Source organism: Erythrolamprus reginae, chromosome 3 (assembly GCF_031021105.1).
Source record: "Erythrolamprus reginae isolate rEryReg1 chromosome 3, rEryReg1.hap1, whole genome shotgun sequence".
NCBI lineage: Eukaryota > Metazoa > Chordata > Lepidosauria > Squamata > Dipsadidae > Erythrolamprus > Erythrolamprus reginae.
In genome coordinates, this window is record NC_091952.1 from 82,127,303 (window position 1) to 82,149,713 (window position 22,411).

Sequence of the window (22,411 nt, forward strand, 5' to 3'; positions counted from 1 at the left end):
TATGAATTCTGGAAAATGGCCTCATTTATTTTCAAGGCTTTCAGATCATCTTCAAAAGTATTCATATTTTAAACATAAAATTAACCTTCAAGATTTTGTTTTGTTTTCTTGGAGGCCCATTTCTAGATCAAAGTTGTAGTAAACATCTTCATACTTGTACAGTGGTACCTCATGATACGAACTTAATTGGTTCCAGGAGGAGGTTTGTAAGGTGAAAAGTTTGTAAGAGGAAACAATGTTTCCCATAGGAATCAATGTAAAAGCAAATAATGCATGCAAATCCTTCAGGAAAATCCCAAACTTTAGAAGGGAGGTGAACAGAGGGCAGGGAGGAGCAGCTAAAGGGGGAGGGTGGAAAAAGCAAGGCTAGGCTAAAGGGTGAGTGGGAAGGAAGAAAGGCAAGGAGGGTGCCCCTCCCTTTTCTTTCTTCAAAAGACACTCTTTCAGTGCCTCTGCAAGCACGCTGTTCTCTGCAAAGTCTTTCCCCCTCCAGGCCGCCCCTCCCTTTTCTTTCTTCAAAAGACATCCTTTGCTGTTCTCTGCAAAGTCTTTCCCTCTCCAAGCCGCCCTTCCCTTTTCTTTTTTCAAAAGACACTCTTTCAGTGCCTCTGCAAGCACGCTATTCTCTGCAAAGTCTTTCCCCCTTCAAGCCGCCCCTCCCTTTTCTTTCTTCAAAAGACACTTTCAGTGCCTATGCAGGCACACTGTTCTCTGCAAAGTCTTTCCCCCTCCAAGCCGCCCCTCCCTTTTCTTTCTTCAAAAGACACCCTTTCAGTGCCTGCAAGCACGCTGTTCTCCTACTTTTGTTAATGCAAAGTCTTTCCCCCTCCAAGCTGCCCCTCCCTTTTCTTTCTTCAAAAAAGGGGGGGAAAAGAAACCCCTTCATCCCACCAGCAGCGGCTTGGGTTCGTAAGGTGAAAATAGTTTGGAAGAAGAGGCAAAAAAATCTTAAACACCGGGTTCGTATCTTGAAAAGTTCGTTAGAAGAGGTGTTCGTAAGATGAGGTACCACTGTATTTAGAAAATTTGAGCAAGGGCTCAGAACACAATGAGTAATTTTCTCGTGCTATTTTAAGTAAAACAATGGGGTCTTCTAGAACATTCTACTGGGGCTCGTCTTGGTGCCAAACTCCAGAGCCCTGTAAGCTAGAGAATGCCAAAATGACAATCTGGAGACCAGCTATTGAGGCAAATCTGTCCATCCTTATAATCATCAATCCTCATTTTAATTCTAAAATACTTGTATGCGGGCAGTCCTCGACTTGCGACCACAATTGAGCCCAAAATTTAGGTTAATAAATTTGTTAAGTGGGTTTTGTCCCATTTTACAACTTTTGTTGCTGTGTTTGTTAAATGAATAATATGGTTGTCAAGTGAATCTGGCTTCCCCATTGACGTTGCTTGTCAGAAGGTCACAAAAGGTGATCACATGATCCCCAGAACACTGTAATTGTCACAAATATGAACCACTTGTTAAGGATCCAAGTGTAATTACTACCTGTATTTTGATAATAGGAGCTAAGTTACAGAAACTCCACTTTATTCCTAAATCAAGAGAGCCACACATGTGAAAAAACCTTCAGAACTTTGAATTCTCAGCATTGGGGCCTTACCATATATTGCAGACCCATCTGAATCTTCACGTAGAAAATTCTTCTGGATGAACATGCCCTTTGGAAAATTAATTTTCAAAACAAATTCCTACATCTATTTCACTACTTTTTTTTTAGTATGAATTGAGTTTTATCGTTACAAATAACAAAGCAAACAGAGGACACAAAGAGTAATTTTTTTTGCCGTAGAGATGTGTTTTCCAAAACAAATTTTGAAAATTTGTCAAATTTGGTGATATACAATCCAGACTTTGTAGCAAATACATTCCACAACGAAACCTTTATTTAAAAGTATTACTTGGAAGAGAGTTTTATTTTTACAGTATGCATATATATATAATTTTTTTGTCAGTTGAAAATTAAAAGTAGGAATGTTTATGTATTGAATTAACAAGTGGGTAGACACCCATGAGAAAACCCTTTCCTGGTAGAGTTTACAGCTCCTTCAAGTATTGTAGTAAGGGTTCCAGTGGCATGTCTTGGCTATAATGAAAAGGCCGAAACGCTTTATCGATTTTTAGAGGACTAAGGCACAGGTCATAAATTTGATTGTAGTTATGGATCAAACGTTTGGCCTTTTCTTTTTCCAGCTTGCCTGCAGTTCATAAAAAAAAAGGGAGGTTATTTTCCTATTTGGATCAGATGTAATAGCATATTGTGGGCATCCTTGAAAAGATTCAATGTAATTTCAAGGCATAGTCTAGTGCTCTCTACATGGGGCTACCTTTGAATAGTGTTTGGAAACTTCAGATCGTGCAGAATGCAGCTGCTAGAGCAATCATGGGCTTTTCTGTTCTGAAAAGGTTACATCATCCACAGGGCACTTGTAAATAGAACAAGCATATAATCAACAAATGTATGGGGTATTACAATGCAGATTGCAGAGACCGAGGAGACCGCTTTCCCTTTCTAGAAATTTCTTCCATAGATTCTCTACCCCCTGGATAAGATCAACCTCCATGCATTAACTATGTTTGTACCAAGAAGCTCTTTGTTGGTACATACACAGCATGGAAACGTAGCGCTGGAACTGGCAGCACATAAGATGACACAATCAAGGGCAATATGTACAACCTAGTTGAGCCTCTGTGCATTTTTAGAATTATAGAAATTAATGCTAGGAAATGTTTAAAATTTGCTTGAATCAACCGGCTGTGTTTATGCAGATAGAAAGTTAAAAAAAGTAAAATACGCCATCTATCTTCAATGTTAGTTAACTAGAAGCTTGTTTGGGTGGGATCATCCTTACCTGTATTTTTGACATCAGATAAATAAAGGGCTTTTTCCATTTTTCTGAACCGGTCTATCCAGGCCTCTTGGTCTTCAAAATCTTTAGCATCATAGGAATTCCATGGATTAGCAGTTTGAAGTTTATACTGTTCTTTAATCTTCAAAGGAACATGTTATATTATCTGAAGTTTAGCATTTGTCAGCTCTCATAATAAAATTATGGTGAAGAACTGTACTTAGTTCACTTCTTCCCAAAATTTAGTAATTATTATATACAATATATTCGTTAAAATCAACATATAAAATTTGTAGCTTTCTGTGACAAGGTCACTTGTATGATGCAAATATTTTGGATTCTATGAACATCCAAGTTCAACCTTCTTTATTGGTATCTTAAAAGCTTAACAAGCTGGCCAAAATTGAAATATTTCCTGAGGGCCCCAGGCTGAAGGGAGGCTGTCCTAAATAATGCTGAGTTTTAAATATCATTTTTTATACTTTAAATTCAAACAGGTTGTAGCATACAGAAAGAGAATATTACACATATTTCTAAACAATTTGTGTCAATAAAACTATAAACAATATTATTGTTTTATGAAAAAGACGTCTTAGCATAGGAAGTGGTGTCAAAATTAATTAAATCAATGAAATAACAAGTAATCCATAATTTTCCATTAAGAGTTTGTAGATTTATCAATAGGGATTTTAAAGTACCTGAGAATTATTTTCAGTTTTGTCCTCGTTTCTTCCTAAGATGGAAACAATTATGAGATTTTGTTTATTCAGTTGAAAGAGTAGCTTAATGACTCAATTTAACAAGCATCGGCTTTTCTCAAAGGTGATAGAAAGACATTTCTGAAGCTACAAATGCTAATACAGTAGACCCCCGCTCGTTGCGAGGGTTCCGTTCCAGGACCCCCTGCAACGAGCGGGTTTTCGCGAAGTAGCGCTGCGGAAGTAAAAACACCATCTGCGCATGTGCAGATGGCGTTTTTACTCCCACAGCGCTAGCGAGGAGCCGAAGATTGGGGGCGGGGCGGCTGTTTGCCGCCGGCATGGAGGGCTTCCTAGCAGCCCCCCAAACCCGGGTTGGGGGTCCGGGGGGCGCTGGCTCTCGGCGCTTTCGAGCTGAGTCCGGGAGCGAATTCGCTTCCGGACTCAGCTCAAAACCGCCGATAGCAAGCGGCAAGGAACGGCTTGTCTCGGCGCTTTCGAGCTGACCGGACTCAGCTCGAAAGCGCCGAGACAAGCCGTTCCTTGCCGCTTGCTATCGGCGGTTTTGAGCTGAGTCCGGAAGCGAATTCGCTTCCGGACTCAGCTCAAAACCGCCGATAGCAAGCGGCAAGGAACGGCTTGTCTCGGCGCTTTCGAGCTGACCGGACTCAGCTCGAAAGCGCCGAGACAAGCCGTTCCTTGCCGCTTGCTATCGGCGCTTTTGAGCTGAGTCTGGGAGCGAATTCGCTCCCGGACTCAGCTCAAAAGTGGCGAGAATGAACGGCGTGGGCGGGCGAAGGGCGGGCGGCAGCGAGGAGTTTGCGTGGGCGGTGGGGAAACTCCTCGCTGACGCCAGCAAGAGGGGGAAGACCCAGGGAAGCCGCTGCCATCTACGCATGCGTGCCCGGCACGCATGCGTAGATGGTATTTTTGACTTCCGGGTTGAAAAATAGCGAAGTACCCTGTTCGCAATGGTTGGGGATGCAATAAACGGGGGATCACTGTAGTTTGAACACTTCTTAATTCCAAGTATGATTGTAATAATACAATATTAAAAATAGAGCTGTTTTGTACTTATAGAAATGTTGATGAAATTCATATTTCAACACCATGGGCTGTTGAAATGCTGGACTTGTAGTTCAACAATGTCTGGACACCTGCAAATTTCCTAATTCCACTTTTGAAAATGTAAATACATCTGACTGTGATGTAATAGAATAGAAAAACCCTGAAGAAGAACTCTTCAATGACAAATCAACTCGAACTAATAAAAAGGAAAAACAATAACCATTTTTCAAAAGAGTAATGAAAAGATAATGATAGGAGGGAAGACAGGGCAAATGTATAGTTACAGAGACAATGATAGTGCTTCAATTACTACTGTAATTACTTAGGGAGGCTCGTTCGTGTTTTTCTCCCTTAAACTGTCAACCTTGTAAGAGTTGCCCTTTTTCATCATAAAATAATCCCATTCCCACATTTCTCTCCATTTCAGTTTTCATATCCTTCAGTTAAATCCTGTAGTTTGTCATTCATATTGATTGGACATTATGGATAGAAGGCCAGATTGTACAGCATAAAATTAAATTATGGAAAAGCATGAATCAAGTCCCAGAAATGAAAAGCAGTCCTTATTGGCAACGCAGCTGGTTTGCCTATAGCCAGATGGTTAAAGTTCAAGGCCAACTGTTGCATCCTGATCGGTTTCTGTAGCAATGATTGCAATTGGCTCACCTTTGCATTTAGTCATCCTCTGAATATTAAATATGCCAGAGTGCTTTCTCAAACATAATTAGATTAATGCACCATCTAACTCAATGTTTCACATCCATCTCTCTACCAGCAGTCTGTAAATCACATGCCCAACTGTTCTAATTGTTCCTAACAGATGTATTGCAATGGTCTGAGAAACCAACGAAGATGAGAGTAGTTTTAGACTGGTTGTTTTGTGGGTGTTCTTTAACAGTTTAACAACAGTAGATAGTATTATTCTGCAGCATCATTGGGAATAATAGCAATAGCACCTAGACCTATATACCGCTTCAACAGTGCTTTACAGCAGTCTCTAATCTGTTTACAGAGTCAGCATATTGTCCCCAACAATCTAGATCCTAATTTTACTGACCTTTGAAGGATGGAAGGCTGAGTCAACCTTGAGCCAGTCAAAATCAAACTCCTGATAGTGGGCAGAGTTTGCCGGTAATACTTCATTCTAACCACCACGCCACCCACAGCTCTTGGGAATAAACTCCTGGAACCTTTTCTCAATCTATGATCTACATGTTAAACTACAATTCCCAGAATTCTTAGAACAAATGGGATTGCAATTTTAAGATATCTTTTGGGCATTGGGTTGGAGGAAACTACATTAGAAGCTTTATTCTTCTGTTTTTTATATGAGGGAGTGTGAGAAAGTAAAGGGCAAACATCACAGAACATGGGGGAAAGCATGCTAGATGAGAGACACTATCTCCACCATGACTTATAAAATATTGAAAAGCAATTGTAACAAATGCAGTTCTCATGTTCACAAAATGACTTAAATTCTCATGTTTCAGATTTTTTTTTTAAAACATTCATTGTAACCTAGAGTGCTATCATATATGAAACATGCTGTTAACTTGAATGGTGATATTATTAACTGTACTGTCTAACTTGCGGTATATCCAGACAGGATTTTTCTCTTTGGGTGAAGTTGCATTATTCAATTCAGGTTACGTGTCAGATTGGCTGTACCAGCTGAGACAATATTTATGTATTGCAAAGAGAACCGCCATAGGAACGTACTTGTAGAAGAAAGCCATCAAAACATCTATTCTTGCATGAAATTGTTTTATTGGATGCAGGCCAAAAAAATATCTAACTTGTTGAAACTTGTTCTAGACTGTGAGATCAAATTGTAATGTGACTATAATCCTAAGAGTAAACAAAACTGTCCAAGTTCTATCTTGCCAGATACTCCATTTAGAAGAAAATTGTGTAGCAGAATTATTACTAATTTCTGTTTATATGGCAACTTTGAATCTATGCCAAGACAAATGATCAAATGTTAGAAAAAGAGAGAACATATTTAACTGTTTTGTCAAAGCACTCAAATTATCTGACAACAGGATAGCAGGACGGAAGTGAAACGAGAGAGTAAATATATTGAGACCAACCAACGGCCAAAATAGGACTTATGACTGAATATTAAAGGTTTTGGAGTTCTGCCATTTAGAGCTGGCATCACAGACTGTGAACTTGAATAACAGCCATAGTTAAGTAACACTGAAGATCTTAGCCTTACAAAACTTTCCAAAAATCCAGTGATGCGAATTGTATGCTCTTTAGAAGACAATGCAAAAATGGCTACTGGCATTAACATTACTTAACAAAGACCCAGAGGGACATAACATTAATGAATTACAGGGATTGGAATATAATTTTTTTATTAACTTAGAAAAATAAATTATTTAGGTTTGTTTATATGGAAACGTTTAATAGCCATACTTAAGCATTCACAGAAATATTATTAGTGAACATCATGATGACCTTTCTTCCTAAAATAAATATCACTTCCTAGTTCAAAGAAAATATCATGCCCATTCTAAGTGAAGTTTATATGAATATATGTAAGGTTTACATGAAACCAGGATCATCATTACTTTTCTGTTCTGAAAAGGTTACATCATCCACAGGGCACTTGTAAATAGAACAAGCATATCATCAACAAATGTATGGGGTATTACAACAATCTACAGGAATGTAAAATTTATTATATTAATTTGATTAATGTCCTTACTTTTACAAACAAGCAAATCAGGGTTAATTCCAGTTTGGACTTTCTTCAGCAACTCTACAAATGGTTTCCATCTGCACGTGGAAATACATTAAAATTAAATACAATTAATGCAAGCAGATTTGTTTGATAGCAAAAAATAATAATCCTGTGTTGAATTAAGTCATCTGTTCTATCCCAGGTGTTTTGTGTTATTGTATGTCATTCCAAGCCTTTTCATCTACACAATAGTGCCTAGCATGGATGGCCCCATTCACACCAGTTAACTCACAGTCACTTAAATTCTAAATTCTAAAATTTAAAATTCAAAAATTTCTAATTTCCCTAATTACGGCAGAGTTTTATTCCCAATGGAAGTTGAGATTATATTAGAGGATGCACAGGTAATTAATGCATTATGCTATTTCAATCATGCTGCCATGTTCAGAACTTATCTATGCTATTTCAATCATGCTGCCATGCTCAGAGCTTATCTATAGACTGAATTTATTTTTATATTTTTACCCCACCTTTTTTCATTTGCAGCTCAAGGTAGTGAACATACCTAATTTAATCTTCCTTCACTAATAGCCCTCTTATTTTTCCCCACAACAATAACCCTTTGTGAGAGAGTGTGACTGCTCCAAAATTCAGTTTCCTGATTTCTAGTCTAGGCTAGCACCTTAACCAGTACATCAAACAGTCTTTCTAGGATTGTGATCTCTAGGAACATAGTGTTAAATTATTGTGGACAAAAAGAAGTAAGCATTCCATTAAAACTTACTGCATTCTGCCTCTTCTACCAAAGTCACATAAATTGGCCAAAGTTTTCATCATCCCAGGATGTAGAATTAGTCTGTGTTTTTGGCAAATATATTCTGCCTGAAAATCACATGTTTTCATGAAATGTTATTGACACGCTACAAACAAACAAAAGTTACGTATAAACACCCCCCCCCCCCGAACAACAGCATGCTTGAGAAAGGAAAATGTCTCATATCGTTTTAGAGTAAAAGGTGTTCAAAACTCACTCCCCCTTATACACAAAGCATTGAAACAGCTAGAATTTGCTCAATGTAGTAGGCTTTAGTCCCACTTTGTATTTCACCTTCTCATAGTCCTCATGTAACAGTTAAATATTACCTGCCACAAAAATCTCCCAGAGAATTGAATTCTGAAACATGTAAGTCAACAGTGAAATTTTGGATAGCGCTGGAATAAAAAAGAATAGCGAAAAGCATAAACAAGGAGCCAGATTGTAGCAGTACCCAAGATTGGCAGGGGTAGACAAAGTTGGCTCTTTTATGACTTGTGGACTTAAACTCCCATAATTCCTGAGCTATCATGATTGGCTCAGGAATTCTGGGAGTTTAAGTCCACATGTCATAGAAGAGCCAACTTTGCCTACCTCTGGGCTAAGGCATTTGAGCTTGAAAATGACAGCAAAAGTAAACAAAGCTTTTAATATATTGAAAAATTGACAGTTTGCATTCTTTTCATGAAATTCAGAGTTCATGTCCTTTGGGCAACTGTGTTACTCTGCCAATAATAGGGCCAACTATGATATGGGATTCCTATTCCTATTACATCAGAAAACTGGACATCCATTCTATGCATTGCAAGTCAGCTATTTGTCCAGAATAGTGTAGGGTTTTGAGCTCGTGCAGGGGGTTGGACTAGAAGACCTCCAAGATCCCTTCCAACTCTGTTATTGTATTCTGTTATTCTGTTATGCACCTCTTCCTAGGCAAGGCATTGTAATGGGGAGTGGATTTCTATATTGTTGGGTATTTTTTCCCGTTTTGTAAAAAAAAAAAGGGGGGAATCTATTTCTGATATTATTTTATCAATGCAACATAGGTCAAAAACGAATGTAAAATTATATAAAAAATTATGTATTGACATGCACTTAGGCTGCCATATCATATTTAAGCCTAAAACCTAAAGCATTCCAAAAACAAAAACAAATGCACGCTAAACAGTACTTTAAAAATACTACGGTATAATATCTAATAAAAATGACAAAGCAAGTAAGCGGCAGAATTTCCCAACTTAAATTTATGCTAGTGGTACTAACTATATAAATAGACTAGTAAATTTATCTATTCGTTTATTTATATGATATCATATTTATATAGACAACCATCTCACAAATATTACTCTGGGCAGCATAGAATTTAAAAGTAAGCCAAAAAAAATTGAACAACATCAAAAACATTCTGCAATTTAAAAAAAAAACACCGTAAAGAAAAAGAGAAAGCATCTTCAATGTTTCAGGCAATGTAGCTATCTTACAATTCACTACCGGTATTTCCTTGACATCTTCAAGCTTGTTGACACAACCATGTTTTAAGGCAGAGGTCTCCAACTTTGGCAACTTTAAGACTTGTGGACTTCAACTCCCAGAATTCCTCAAAGCTGGCTGAGGAATTCTGGGAGTTGAAATCCACAAGTCTTAAAGTTGCCAAGGTTAGAGATCCCTGTTTTAAGGGACTTTGTGAAGGATGGGATCAATCTCACCACGACATGAGGGTTGATGTTCCACAGAGCGAATGCCAGGACAGAAAAAGCTCATCTCCTGGGTCCCACCAGATGGGACTCCTTAACAGTTGGGATCACAACATAGGTTTTTTTTCTGCTGGGCATGATGGGTTAGGCCTATGAGGTTGGGAAGAGGTGGTCCCTTACCTCAGGAAATGAAAGAAGGCCTGAGCAAATCTGGTCTTCTTGCAGAAAACTCTGGGTTAATTTTTCAAAATCCAGCTCTCCATTGCATTCTTTTAGGATCTGTTTCAGTGCCAGAAATGTGTTTTCTGATGTCCATGAGCTAAGGAGTGATGGTATAAAGAGACAACTTATCTTGCATTCTTGGGGGGGAAAAGCTACAAATTAAAAATTTAATATTTACATATTAAAACTATTGTCTTAGCCTTAGGCTATTGCTAAATCAAAGGGAAGCTGAAAACAGAAGATTGCTCTCTCATGCTTTTTTATTGATATTTATAATATAATATGCAAAATTAAAACAGAACCTTGGATTCTTTTTATTTTGATTCTTCTCAGGAAGGGTATGTTGCATTTCACTTGATGCCTGGAGTGTTAATAACTGGATCAATTTTTCATAATCTATCTAGAAGAAACATAAAGAAACGTAATTTTAAAGGCTAATTTTAAAATAGAGATTCAAAATTCCAGAAGAAAAAAGAAAGTAGTGTAGTGCTATTGGTCGAACTGAATAATATCTGTTAATAAACTATATCTACTTTTAGTATAGCTGAAGAGGCTGGATTTATTGAAATCCATGGAATCAGAACATAAGAAAAGCCTCTTAGATCAGACCAATGGTCAAAATTAGAAATGGTCTATTATTAATTGACTTTCCATAATTATCAGCCAGATCATTATGGTTAAGACAAAGGAGAGGAATACTATAACAGTTTATGTTCTTGACTCTTTGCAACTTTGCAACTGATATTTGAGGACACATGTTGCCTCTAATCCTTAATATCCATCCATCCATCCATTCCATCTCCCCACTCTTTCTGTATACATACATTCATACATACATACATACATACATACATACATACATACATACATACATACATACTGTACATACACTCTCTGTGTGTATGTGTGTGTATCTACACACACACACACACATACACATACACACAATCTCTCTGTCTATCTCTATCTATCTATCTATCTATCTATCTATCTATCTATCTATCTATCTATCTATCTATCTATCTTGGTAGCCTTATTCACAGAAGATTTGTTGAATCCTCCTTCAGAGCTATCTAAATTGACAAACAACCACCCAGTCCTATGAGAGGTCAATTCCACTGGCTATTATCAATTACTGTAGTAGAGAACATGGTGTTTTTCCCCAACATCCCATTTGTGGTGATAAATTAAGATTCCTCCAGGACATCCATATGCCAAAAGAATAGGGTAGTCTTTAAAAAGCTCCTTTTCAAAGAATTCAACATTATACATTTGATACATAAGTCAACATCTTACACTAGCATACCAGTTCTTGGTCATTAGCTTGTGAACACCTCTTGAAAAGCAGTTTGACGGTTGGTAATTGTAGTGGGATATCATGTTTGAGAAGCAGGGTGCTCAACTGGGTCAGGGACAGAAATCCTGATTTCCTGGGATCCATCTCCTTGAGCTCTTCATTCAGGCTGGCCAAAGCAGCGAGACTTATAGGATGCAGCTCAAATTCCTTTCTGAGCAGAACTAGAAGAGAATCATCCTCATTCTTTGTCTCTGTTAACACTGGTAGAACACCCTGATGAAAGAAACACTATTATTTTATTATCAGGACTGTTTCTATCTTTCTCACCCAATCTAGTAGGATGGTCATAATGTGGGCACCATCAAATAAGGTCAGTTGACTGATGTGGATTTCGAGAAGGGCTTTTTCTGACATGAGGTCCACTCTGTGGAATATCATTCCACCTGAGATTAGGCTAACCCCCCAGCCTGATGGCCTTTTGTAAGGATCTAAAACTTGGTTTTGTATCCAGATCTGGACCCAGAAGTGTAATGAGCCCATTTCTTGTCTTTGTTGACAATTTATTTTATTTATTTATTATTTATTATTTGGATTTGTATGCCGCCCCTCTCTGAAGACTCGGGGTGGCTCACAACAAGTGGAACAAATCATAAACAATCCGACTAGATTTAAAATATTTGAAGATTTAAAAAACCCCATATACTAACAGACACACACACAAGCATACCATGTATACATTATACATGCCCAGGGGGAGATGTTTCAGTTCCCCCATGCCTTATTTATTATTTATGAAACTTGGCTGCTATGTTTTTTATTTCATATTTTATATTTTTAAATTTATTTCATGATAAGAGTCATTTAAGTGAGAAAGGTGGCTGGATAAATGAGATGATAAATGATTATGGTAGATAGATAGGTGACAGACAGATAGATAGATAGATAGATAGATAGATAGATGATAGATAGATAGATAGATAGATAGATAGATAGATAGATGATAGATAGATAGATAGATAGATAGATAGATAGATGACACAGAGAGGGGGGGAGGGGGATGATGGCTAGATGGCTAAGTAGATGCCTGGATAGATACAGTAGGTAGAGATAGATAGATAGATAGATAGATAGATAGATAGATAGATAGATAGATAGATAGATGACACAGAGAGGGGGGGAGGGGATGATGGCTAGATGGCTAAGTAGATGCCTGGATAGATACAGTAGGTAGAGATAGATAGATAGATAGATAGATAGATAGATAGATAGATAGATAGATAGATAGATAGATAGATGACACAGAGAGGGGGGAGGGGGATGATGGCTAGATGGCTAAGTAGATGCCTGGATAGATACAGTAAGTAGAGATAGATAGATAGATAGATAGATAGATAGATAGATAGATAGATAGATAGATGACACAGAGAGGGGGGAGGGGGATGATGGCTAGATGGCTAAGTAGATGCCTGGATAGATACAGTAGGTAGAGATAGATAGATAGATAGATAGATAGATAGATAGATAGATAGATAGATAGATAGATAGATGACACAGAGAGGGGGAGGGGGATGATGGCTAGATGGCTAAGTAGATGCCTGGATAGATACAGTAAGTAGAGATAGATAGATAGATAGATAGATAGATAGATAGATAGATAGATAGATAGATAGATAGATAGATGACACAGAGAGGGGGGAGGGGGATGATGGCTAGATGGCTAAGTAGATGCCTGGATAGATACAGTAGGTAGAGATAGATAAATAGATAGATAGATAGATAGATAGATAGATAGATAGATAGATAGATAGATAGATAGATAGATAGATGACACAGAGAGGGGGGAGGGGGATAATGGCTAGATGGCTAAGTAGATGCCTGGATAGATACAGTAGGTAGAGATAGATAGATAGATAGATAGATAGATAGATAGATAGATAGATAGATGACACAGAGAGGGGGGAGGGGGATGATGGCTAGATGGCTAAGTAGATGCCTGGATAGATACAGTAGGTAGAGATAGATAGATAGATAGATAGATAGATAGATAGATAGATAGATAGATAGATGACACAGAGAGGGGGGAGGGGGATGATGGCTAGATGGCTAAGTAGATGCCTGGATAGATACAGTAAGTAGAGATAGATAGATAGATAGATAGATAGATAGATAGATAGATAGATAGATAGATAGATAGATAGATAGATAGATGACACAGAGAGGGGGGAGGGGGATGATGGCTAGATGGCTAAGTAGATGCCTGGATAGATACAGTAGGTAGAGATAGATAGATAGATAGATAGATAGATAGATCGATAGATAGATAGATAGATAGATAGATAGATAGATAGATAGATGACACAGAGAGTGGGGAGGGGGATGATGGCTAGATGGCTAAGTAGATGCCTGGATAGATACAGTAAGTAGAGATAGATAGATAGATAGATAGATAGATAGATAGATAGATAGATAGATAGATAGATAGATAGATGACACAGAGAGGGGGGAGGGGGATGATGGCTAGATGGCTAAGTAGATGCCTGGATAGATACAGTAAGTAGAGATAGATAGATAGATAGATAGATAGATAGATAGATAGATAGATAGATAGATAGATAGATGACACAGAGAGGGGGGAGGGGGATGATGGCTAGATGGCTAAGTAGATGCCTGGATAGATACAGTAAGTAGAGATAGATAGATAGATAGATAGATAGATAGATAGATAGATAGATAGATAGATAGATAGATAGATGACACAGAGAGGGGGGAGGGGGATGATGGCTAGATGGCTAAGTAGATGCCTGGATAGATACAGTAAGTAGAGATAGATAGATAGATAGATAGATAGATAGATAGATAGATAGATAGATAGATGACACAGAGAGGGGGGAGGGGGATGATGGCTAGATGGCTAAGTAGATGCCTGGATAGATACAGTAGGTAGAGATAGATAGATAGATAGATAGATAGATAGATAGATAGATAGATAGATAGATAGATAGATGACGCAGAGAGGGGGGAGGGGGATGATGGCTAGATGGCTAAGTAGATGCCTGGATAGATACAGTAGGTAGAGATAGATAGATAGATAGATAGATAGATAGATAGATAGATAGATAGATAGATAGATAGATGACACAGAGAGGGGGGAGGGGGATGATGGCTAGATGGCTAAGTAGATGCCTGGATAGATACAGTAAGTAGAGATAGATAGATAGATAGATAGATAGATAGATAGATAGATAGATAGATAGATAGATAGATAGATGACACAGAGAGGGGGGAGGGGGATGATGGCTAGATGGCTAAGTAGATGCCTGGATAGATACAGTAAGTAGAGATAGATAGATAGATAGATAGATAGATAGATAGATAGATAGATAGATAGATAGATAGATAGATAGATGACACAGAGAGGGGGGAGGGGGATGATGGCTAGATGGCTAAGTAGATGCCTGGATAGATACAGTAAGTAGAGATAGATAGATAGATAGATAGATAGATAGATAGATAGATAGATAGATAGATAGATAGATAGATAGATAGATAGATAGATGACACAGAGAGTGGGGGAGGGGGATGATGGCTAGATGGCTAAGTAGATGCTTAGATAGATACAGTAGGTAGATATATATATATATATATATATAGATAGGTAGGTAGATAGATAGATAGATAGATAGATAGATAGATAGATAGATAGATAGATAGAGGCAACCACACAGAAAAGTCCCTGCAATTTTCTTGATAACTTTTCTTGGCAGTGGTTTGCCATTGCCTCCTTCCTTGGCTTAAGAGAGAATGACTTGCCAAAATCTGGCTTTGTGCTTAAGACAAGATTAGAATCGACTCTTCTAGCTCAGTACACTTTAACCAGTACATCAAATTGATTATTGTTTTAATATTAAATAAATATTAAAAAATAAATATTTGTGATCAAGATGTTTTAAAAGCAAACAAAAGTACCAGTAGAAGATAAAACTAATACCACATTGTTGCTCTGCAAACTACCCAATTATATAGAATCATTAGATATATTTATGAACCGTCATAAAGTGTTATAAAAAAACCAGGATTTTTCAACTGACATGCCATGACTAAAAAGACCTTCTTTATGGTAGAAGTGTAACATATTTCATTTAGCATAACATCTGATCAAAGATCTATTAAAAAGCACTGGTAGAAAAACAAGGTAGTTACGTGTGGTGATACTTCATATCATCTGAATATAACTTAAAATTAATTTGCCAACACTTTGAAATCAGTCCGGAAAAGACCTACGGACATACTATAATTAAACTATTTAGGTTTAGTAACCAAGCTCTATATAATACTTCAGTAAGGAAGTTTTAGCACTGTGGTAAAATATATTGATCTATTCCTGCCTCTCTAGAAGATGCTTAAGGAACCAAGTGCAACTACTGAAAGTTTAATTGTATTTACTTACCTGTTGTTGAAATGATTTTGAATTCTGAGCTTCAAAAGATGGTCTTTTGATAGAGTGAATATAAGATAAAGACTTATCTCCACAGGGTGCAGTAACACAATGCAAATTTAGTGGTTTCAGTTCCTTAAATGAATAGGTAGTAAGAAAGAGAGAGAAGTAATGAAAAATCAATTTTCATTCTGCAAAACCAGTATAAATACTAACATCTTTTAATAGGGAAAAAAAGGATGAAAGATCATGATCATGGCAAGGGTATAGGCTGATCTTTATGGCTGGGGGCAGTGTTCCCTCTAATTTTTTTGGGGGGTGGGCGCAAAAGTATAGTGTCTGAGCGGCAGTCCCTTCGGGACTGGGCGGCACTCTTTCCCTCTCACTCTTTCCCTCTCGGCTTCTGGGCAGGTTTGAAAAACTCTGAGTTGATGATGATTTTTAAGTGAGCCATTGCTCACTGCTCAGCTTACAGGGAACTATGGCTGGGGGAGCTCTTATTTTCCACAAACTGACACATTCTCCTGCATTATACAAAAACTATTATCACATTAGATAGAGATTTGAAAGAACTGACGGTCTGAATCATGAGATGTGTATGAATGAAGGAAGAATATTTTTAACAAAAAAATTGTCCTGTATTTTGTCATGTCCAACATGCATCTCTGTCCATCTATGGCAATAAAAGCAAAATAACAACCACTTAATTGATAACTTGGCCATACTCTACTACTAAGCAATTGCTTTATTCCGGCTCATGCAAACTTCCACAATCTAGTCTGCTCAAGGTAGGCTCTTGGAATTTGGGGACTACTATCCCAAGTAGGGGCAGGCAACAGTGGCAGCATTTATAATAAGACATGGTGACTTGAAAATGTCATGAAAATAATATGTATATCATGACATCATTATGCTCATGAAACAATAATATCACAAGATCTTACAGAAGACCATAGCTCAGGCATGTCAAACTTGATTTTATTGAGGGCTAAAACATTGAGGGCTGAAACACATCAAGGTTGTGTTTCACCTTGAGGAGCTGGGAGAGATGTAGTCAGGGTGGGCATGACCAACTTGATGTCACTTGTTGAGGCTCAGTTTTCAGCCATGACAGCCTCCTGCAACCCTCTGCCAGTGAAAATGGAGGCTTGGCTCCATTTTCACTGGCAAAGGGCTACAGAAGGCCGTTGCCAGCAAAAATGGAGCCAAACCTTCATTTTCACTGGCAGAGGGCTGCAGGAGGTCATCATGGCTGAATCTCAACAAAATGGAGCCCTGGTGGCCGCCCATGTCCTCTCCAGGCTCCATTTTTGTCAACACTAGGCTGTAGAAGGCCATCACTGCCAAAAACAGAGCTCGGGACACATGACCTCAGTTTTATCTAGCAGAGACACTGCGGGGCTGTCCCTCGCTGTTTCCAAGGTGCCCTGTGGTCCAGAACTAAGAACCCCACAGGTCAGATTTGTGCACCAGATCTAAGCACTCCATGGGCAGGATCTGGCCCATGGCCCTTGAGTTTGATGTCCCTGCCATAGTTGCTACATTCTATGTCCTCATTTACTCTCATGCTACCTCTGTGGTCACCCACTGAAGGACATCTATGAAAGATTGGTCTATTATTAGGGCTGATCCCAAGACTGTTTCCCATCTGAAACTGAATGAGAAAGTGAAGGGACTATAACAGTTGTAACAACTTACTTTGTTGTCCACAGATCTGATAACATTTGTCTCTGTTTGTTTGGATGTATATTTTTCCATTCTATCTTTGTTCTGAGAGTCAAAATTCGCACCATTATTGTTTTGCTGACCAGTTGGCTTATTGCAGTCTGGAGATTTTCCATTTCTCTGTCTTATATTACACAGAGGTAAAGTTTGGAGCATGGACTGTGCCTCAGGTTTCGCAATCTCCTTTGCTTTCCTGTGGGTGGGAAGTATTCAATATATATTTTGGCACTGAAATGTAACTATATCTTTTCTCCATTTACATCCAATGGTTGGATTCTGCCAGTAACAACAACAACAAGTCTGCCAGTAACAACAACAATAAGTCTGCCAGTAACAACAACAACAAGTCTTCCTATAAAAACTTAAGTTCCACGTTACTGTTGGGAAGAAACACTGAGGTGCGGTCAATAAAGCCAGGGATGAGTGGGTGGGCCCATCTGATCGTTGCAATGAACCAGTTCACTCCCAGCTGATCATCAGAGTATCCGGTTCGCCTGAACCAGTCCAAACCAGTGGAATCCCACCCTTGTTTACATCCAAAATATTTCTTTTATGAAACATTTGTTTATTAGGCAGGAATGAAGTAGTGTAATCAATGGATGTACTCCCAAAAAGCAAACTAATTATATCTCTATCTGTTGCTGAACCACTAAGAGGCATGTGGTGTCATCACCAGGAAGCATATGACTAGATTTTGACCTCATGGTGGTAGCAGCAGTCTCGTTTTATGCCTTCCAATAAACAGAGAAATATATAGGATTGATAAAGGAATGAATGCTAGAATAATTGTTTGAAATTGAGGTTCTCCTCTACTTAACAATCAGTTGATAAGGAATAATAACCAATAGTATTTAAAAATTCTAGTTGTTTTAACTATCTAGTTATGGCTGACACTTGGTGACTTTGTAGGCAAGTGCTCTCCATGGTACTCTGTCAATTTAACAATAGGATATGATTAATAGTAGGTGGTGGAGGAAAAACCTTGCCAATAAACGTTCTTTTCTATTTCTTCCTTTTGTGTGATTTCAGATCTTGTATATTAAGGATGCTTACTGCATTTATTAAATCTAGACCTCTGTATCACCATCTTACAGTGATTCTATTATATTTTGTTGAAATACAAATGTTAAGAAAATGTTGTCTCTTAGAATGTCTCCCTTTCCTGTGAGATGTATGCAAAGTACAAGGAAAATACTGTTGTTTAGAAGGAAGGAGGAAGCGGTTTGTCCTTCACAGTTTCTCATTATGACATCCATAAGAAGGAATAGAATAGAATAGAATAGAATGGAATGGAATGGAATAGAATAGAACAGAATAGAATAGAACAGTGGTGCCCAACCCTTCCATCTTGGTGGACTGGTGGAGGTGGCAGGAGCAGGGGAAGATCAGATTGGCTTCTTGTGCTTGCGTCAATGACTTGGTATATGTTGTGATTCTGTCTGAGGCCCCTCAGGGAACAGCTGATCCTCTGCCGGCTTCCTGCTCAGAGGGGGAGGATGAGGAACAGGAGGTTCAGGCAGACGGGGAGGAGGAATCTGAGGCTGAGGGAGAGGGAGGACAGCCAGAGTCCCCCGAGAGGGAGCTCTCCCCAGCAAGCAGACTGGATTCCTTAGATGAAAATGCACAAGCAATCAGCGATCTCCGGCAGAGAAGAGCAACACAACGAAGGGGACAATTAGCCAGGTACTTTCAGCACTAAAGAGGCAACAGCTGGGTTTGGGTGTGGTGCTCTCTGGAAAGGCTGAAAAGGCAGACCCACCCTTCCTGGCTTGTGGAGTATTATCTTTGGGAGTCCTGGGACCTGGCTGTGATCTTTGGCGTCTTGGAATTCTGGTTTGTGACTTTGAATACTGAAACCTTGGGGGGAAAAGGTGTGGGTCTTATTCTCTACAGTGGTGGGTGTGCCAGCAAGAAGTCTGCTGTATTGTCTGGCCGTCAGGATTCTGCTGGGAAGTCTCATAGCCTGCCTGTTGGGAAGAACAGGTTTTTCTCTGTGTTTATTTTTCAAACTATAAAGTGCCTTTGTTTGTACCAGCGTGTCTGGCTGTTTTTTCCAGTTGGTGTTGAAGTCTGGGGGCACCCAGACAGAACAGTATATAGAGTATCTTTGGGTTTATAAATGACATAACAATTTAAAAAAACAATTTATCCTCATTCTTGGTCATTTAAAATAACTTCCTGCAATGAATTTAAAAAATGAAATGTTTCCCAATTCTCTCAAATGTCCCGATGCTGGTAATAATAATAATTTAATGCCAAGTATCAGCATTTATTACATTTTAATTGCAATATATGTTTAGTGGCATCTTTGATATTTTAATTAAAGACATAATGCTATGAATTCTAATCAAAATTACACCTCCCTGAGATTATACTTACCCATCACTTTTCTCTACAAGGCATCGGACGTATTTGCTCCCAATTATCTTTATTACAGTTTCATAATTTGCACCAAATCCATGAGGTAGGTTTCTTACTGAAGCCATTACCAGTTCTGTCTTGCTCTCCCCAAAAGATCACTTTCGTGTAATTTTCCTGGGAGAAGTTTATTTCTTTAAAAATGGAAACTGAACGTAGACAGGCGTGTCCTGCAAATGTTTTAGCAATATATGAGTATCAATTAACTCAGTAATGAAATAACAAAAGCTTGACTGAAGAGCTTTTAAATTAAATGCCTTGCTTAAAAGGAGCCCAGGAAAGTAAATTAAGGGAACAAATGTAAAAAGTTTCATTTTTCATATTCATACATTTATCCTGAAAATATTTCCCACACAACTGACCCAGTTCCAACATAATAGCAAGATTAGTTAATAATTTGATATTTATGTTGGGTTCATATTGGGATTTAGCTTGAGAAGGAACAATCTACAGGTTGCTATGTAATTGAAATTAGATTTTTTAATAGCTGAATCTACAAACACTCTTAAATTCAGTGGAACTTTCTCTTAGTGAAACCTCTACCGGATTGTAACTTTAGAAGATTCCCCAGTCTTAATATTTAAATATTGTAACTGCAAATGTGACATGAGAACATAATTTCCTTCTAAATACCCTTTGTTGTTAATTAATAGTCTGGGGAAAAAATCATTTCCTTTTTACTTTTCAAATTAGTAGCATCTGCAGCAGTTAATTAAATATATAAAAAAACAATGGGGAAAGTTGTCATCCCCAAATTCTTCACCTTATTGACTCCTTTATAAAATTTCAAATTTTCCATTTAATCCCAGTAATTTATTATAGGAAAACAATTTAACTTTACTTTCTATTATGTTGTGATAACTATAACAATAATAGAGACAACTCAAGGCTGCTTTCAAAAGATTAATTGATCCCAATTGTCTTTCTATCATTTATTGACCATCTAAGGACTCCAGATATTTACAGATTCCCCCTTTGATCCCCAAACATTTATCACCCCCTTGAGTAATCCTGTCAACCATTGTGGGTAGATACTGACCACTTTGGAGAACCAGCTCTAGAGACTTCACGGTAGAAAAATACTACAAACCCAGGTTGTCTTCAGTTGTACAGTGGGTACCTCTATTTAAGAACTTAATTCATTCCGTGACCAGGTTCTTAAGCAGAAACGTTTGTAAGTAGAAGCAATTTTTCCCAAAGGAATCAATGTAAAAGCAAATAATGTGTGCAAACCCATTAGGAAAGAAATAAAAGCTCGGAATTTGGGTGGGAGGAGGAGGAGGAAGAAGAGGAGAGGACAATTGCTGCCGAAGGAAGACGGTGAGGTGAAGGGAATCAAAAAAATCCAAAACTTTAAGGCTTAAAAAAACCCAGAGGGACTCTGAGACAGCGGGGAGGAGCATGTGCCTCCCACACAACCGGTGCGAGGCTGCCTCCCATACACTGCACCAGAGGGAGAAACCCAGGGGGAATGGCGGGAAACTGGCCGGGCCTTCTTGCCACTCTCAAATTTCCTGGGAAATCTTTCCAAGCTCGGGTTCTTAAGTAGTAAATGGTTCTTAAGAAGAGGCAAAAAAATCTTTAACACCCGGTTCTTATCTAGAAAAGTTCTAAAGTAGAGGCGTTCTTAGGTAGAGGTACCACTGTACTTCTTGGCAAAGTTTTCCCAGAAAATTCTTTAAAAGTCTAGGAAATGTCTCCACAATGCCTAACTTCTTCCTATAATTGTGGATAAAACTGGAAGAACTCCCTCCAGCTACCCAATGACATGGCTTTACTATAATTAGATTTCTCTCCTCTCCCCAATACCACAGCTAGATTAATACAGTGTTTTCATGCTGAACAGTTCCATGGAAATAACCAATTAGAATTTACCAAACTACCTAAAGTCTCTGAAATTCACTCGGTTCCTGTTGACTTCTTGGACACATCTAACTCCATGTAGCTTTCATGATTTTCCGCTGCCTTCGGTTAACTTCCCAGTCCAGGCTCCAGCATTTCCTAGAAGATTCCTGTCCATGAAACAATCAGATCTAACTCACTTTTCTCTTTGAAGATTAGTTCACAAGGATCCACTTATCTTATTTGGAATGGTCTAATTGCATCCTCCCAGAGATTTAACTTTCTCTAAGTTTGAGATAGCTTTTAAAGAAAGTTTGTCATTTGTTCCCTTAAGACCACACTTAGAAAAAGGAATAACACTCTGGCCTTAAGCATATGTTTCTTCCTCTGGGGTTTTGAGACACTCACCTCTGTGCAGTCTTCAAAGGCAACAGGCAATCAGCCACCATAAATGAATTTCTTTTCACAATCACCATAGCAAGGAAACTGCTGTTACTAAGGACGCAGTGTGCAGTTGCTGGGCTGGGCAGAGCTTGTCATTCCATAGTTAATGGAGTGAGAGGCGTGCATTGCAAATAATCAAGATTAGCAGACTGTAGGCCTGGTGCATGCAACATCAAAAGGCTTAAAAGACAGATGATTTTTTTTTT

The 22,411-nt window shown here is 38.4% G+C and overlaps 1 protein-coding gene across 4 annotated transcripts; it reads right to left on the reverse strand.

The window, feature by feature from the left end:
- Positions 1 to 1,874: 1,874 nt before the first annotated feature.
- C3H1orf87 (chromosome 3 C1orf87 homolog) lies at positions 1,875 to 22,258 on the reverse strand. Of its 4 annotated transcripts, XM_070746014.1 has the most exons (13): positions 22,170 to 22,248; positions 21,803 to 21,931; positions 19,881 to 20,089; positions 17,475 to 17,694; positions 15,789 to 15,911; positions 11,351 to 11,614; positions 10,347 to 10,444; positions 10,003 to 10,141; positions 8,099 to 8,196; positions 7,339 to 7,409; positions 3,558 to 3,592; positions 2,863 to 3,001; positions 1,875 to 2,208 (listed from the first exon to the last, which is right to left on the reverse strand). In XM_070746014.1, the coding sequence occupies exons 3-13, from the start codon at positions 19,985 to 19,987 to the stop codon at positions 2,048 to 2,050; spliced, it is 1,455 nt and encodes a 484-aa protein (XP_070602115.1). In that variant the 5' UTR covers positions 19,988 to 20,089; positions 21,803 to 21,931; positions 22,170 to 22,248; the 3' UTR covers positions 1,875 to 2,047. The 4 variants fall into 4 exon arrangements, with proteins under 4 accessions (XP_070602115.1, XP_070602117.1, XP_070602116.1 ...); XM_070746016.1 differs by lacking the exon at positions 21,803 to 21,931 and having other exon boundaries at positions 19,881 to 20,036; positions 22,170 to 22,258; XM_070746015.1 differs by lacking the exon at positions 21,803 to 21,931 and having other exon boundaries at positions 22,170 to 22,243.
- Between the last annotated feature and the right edge of the window lie 153 nt (positions 22,259 to 22,411).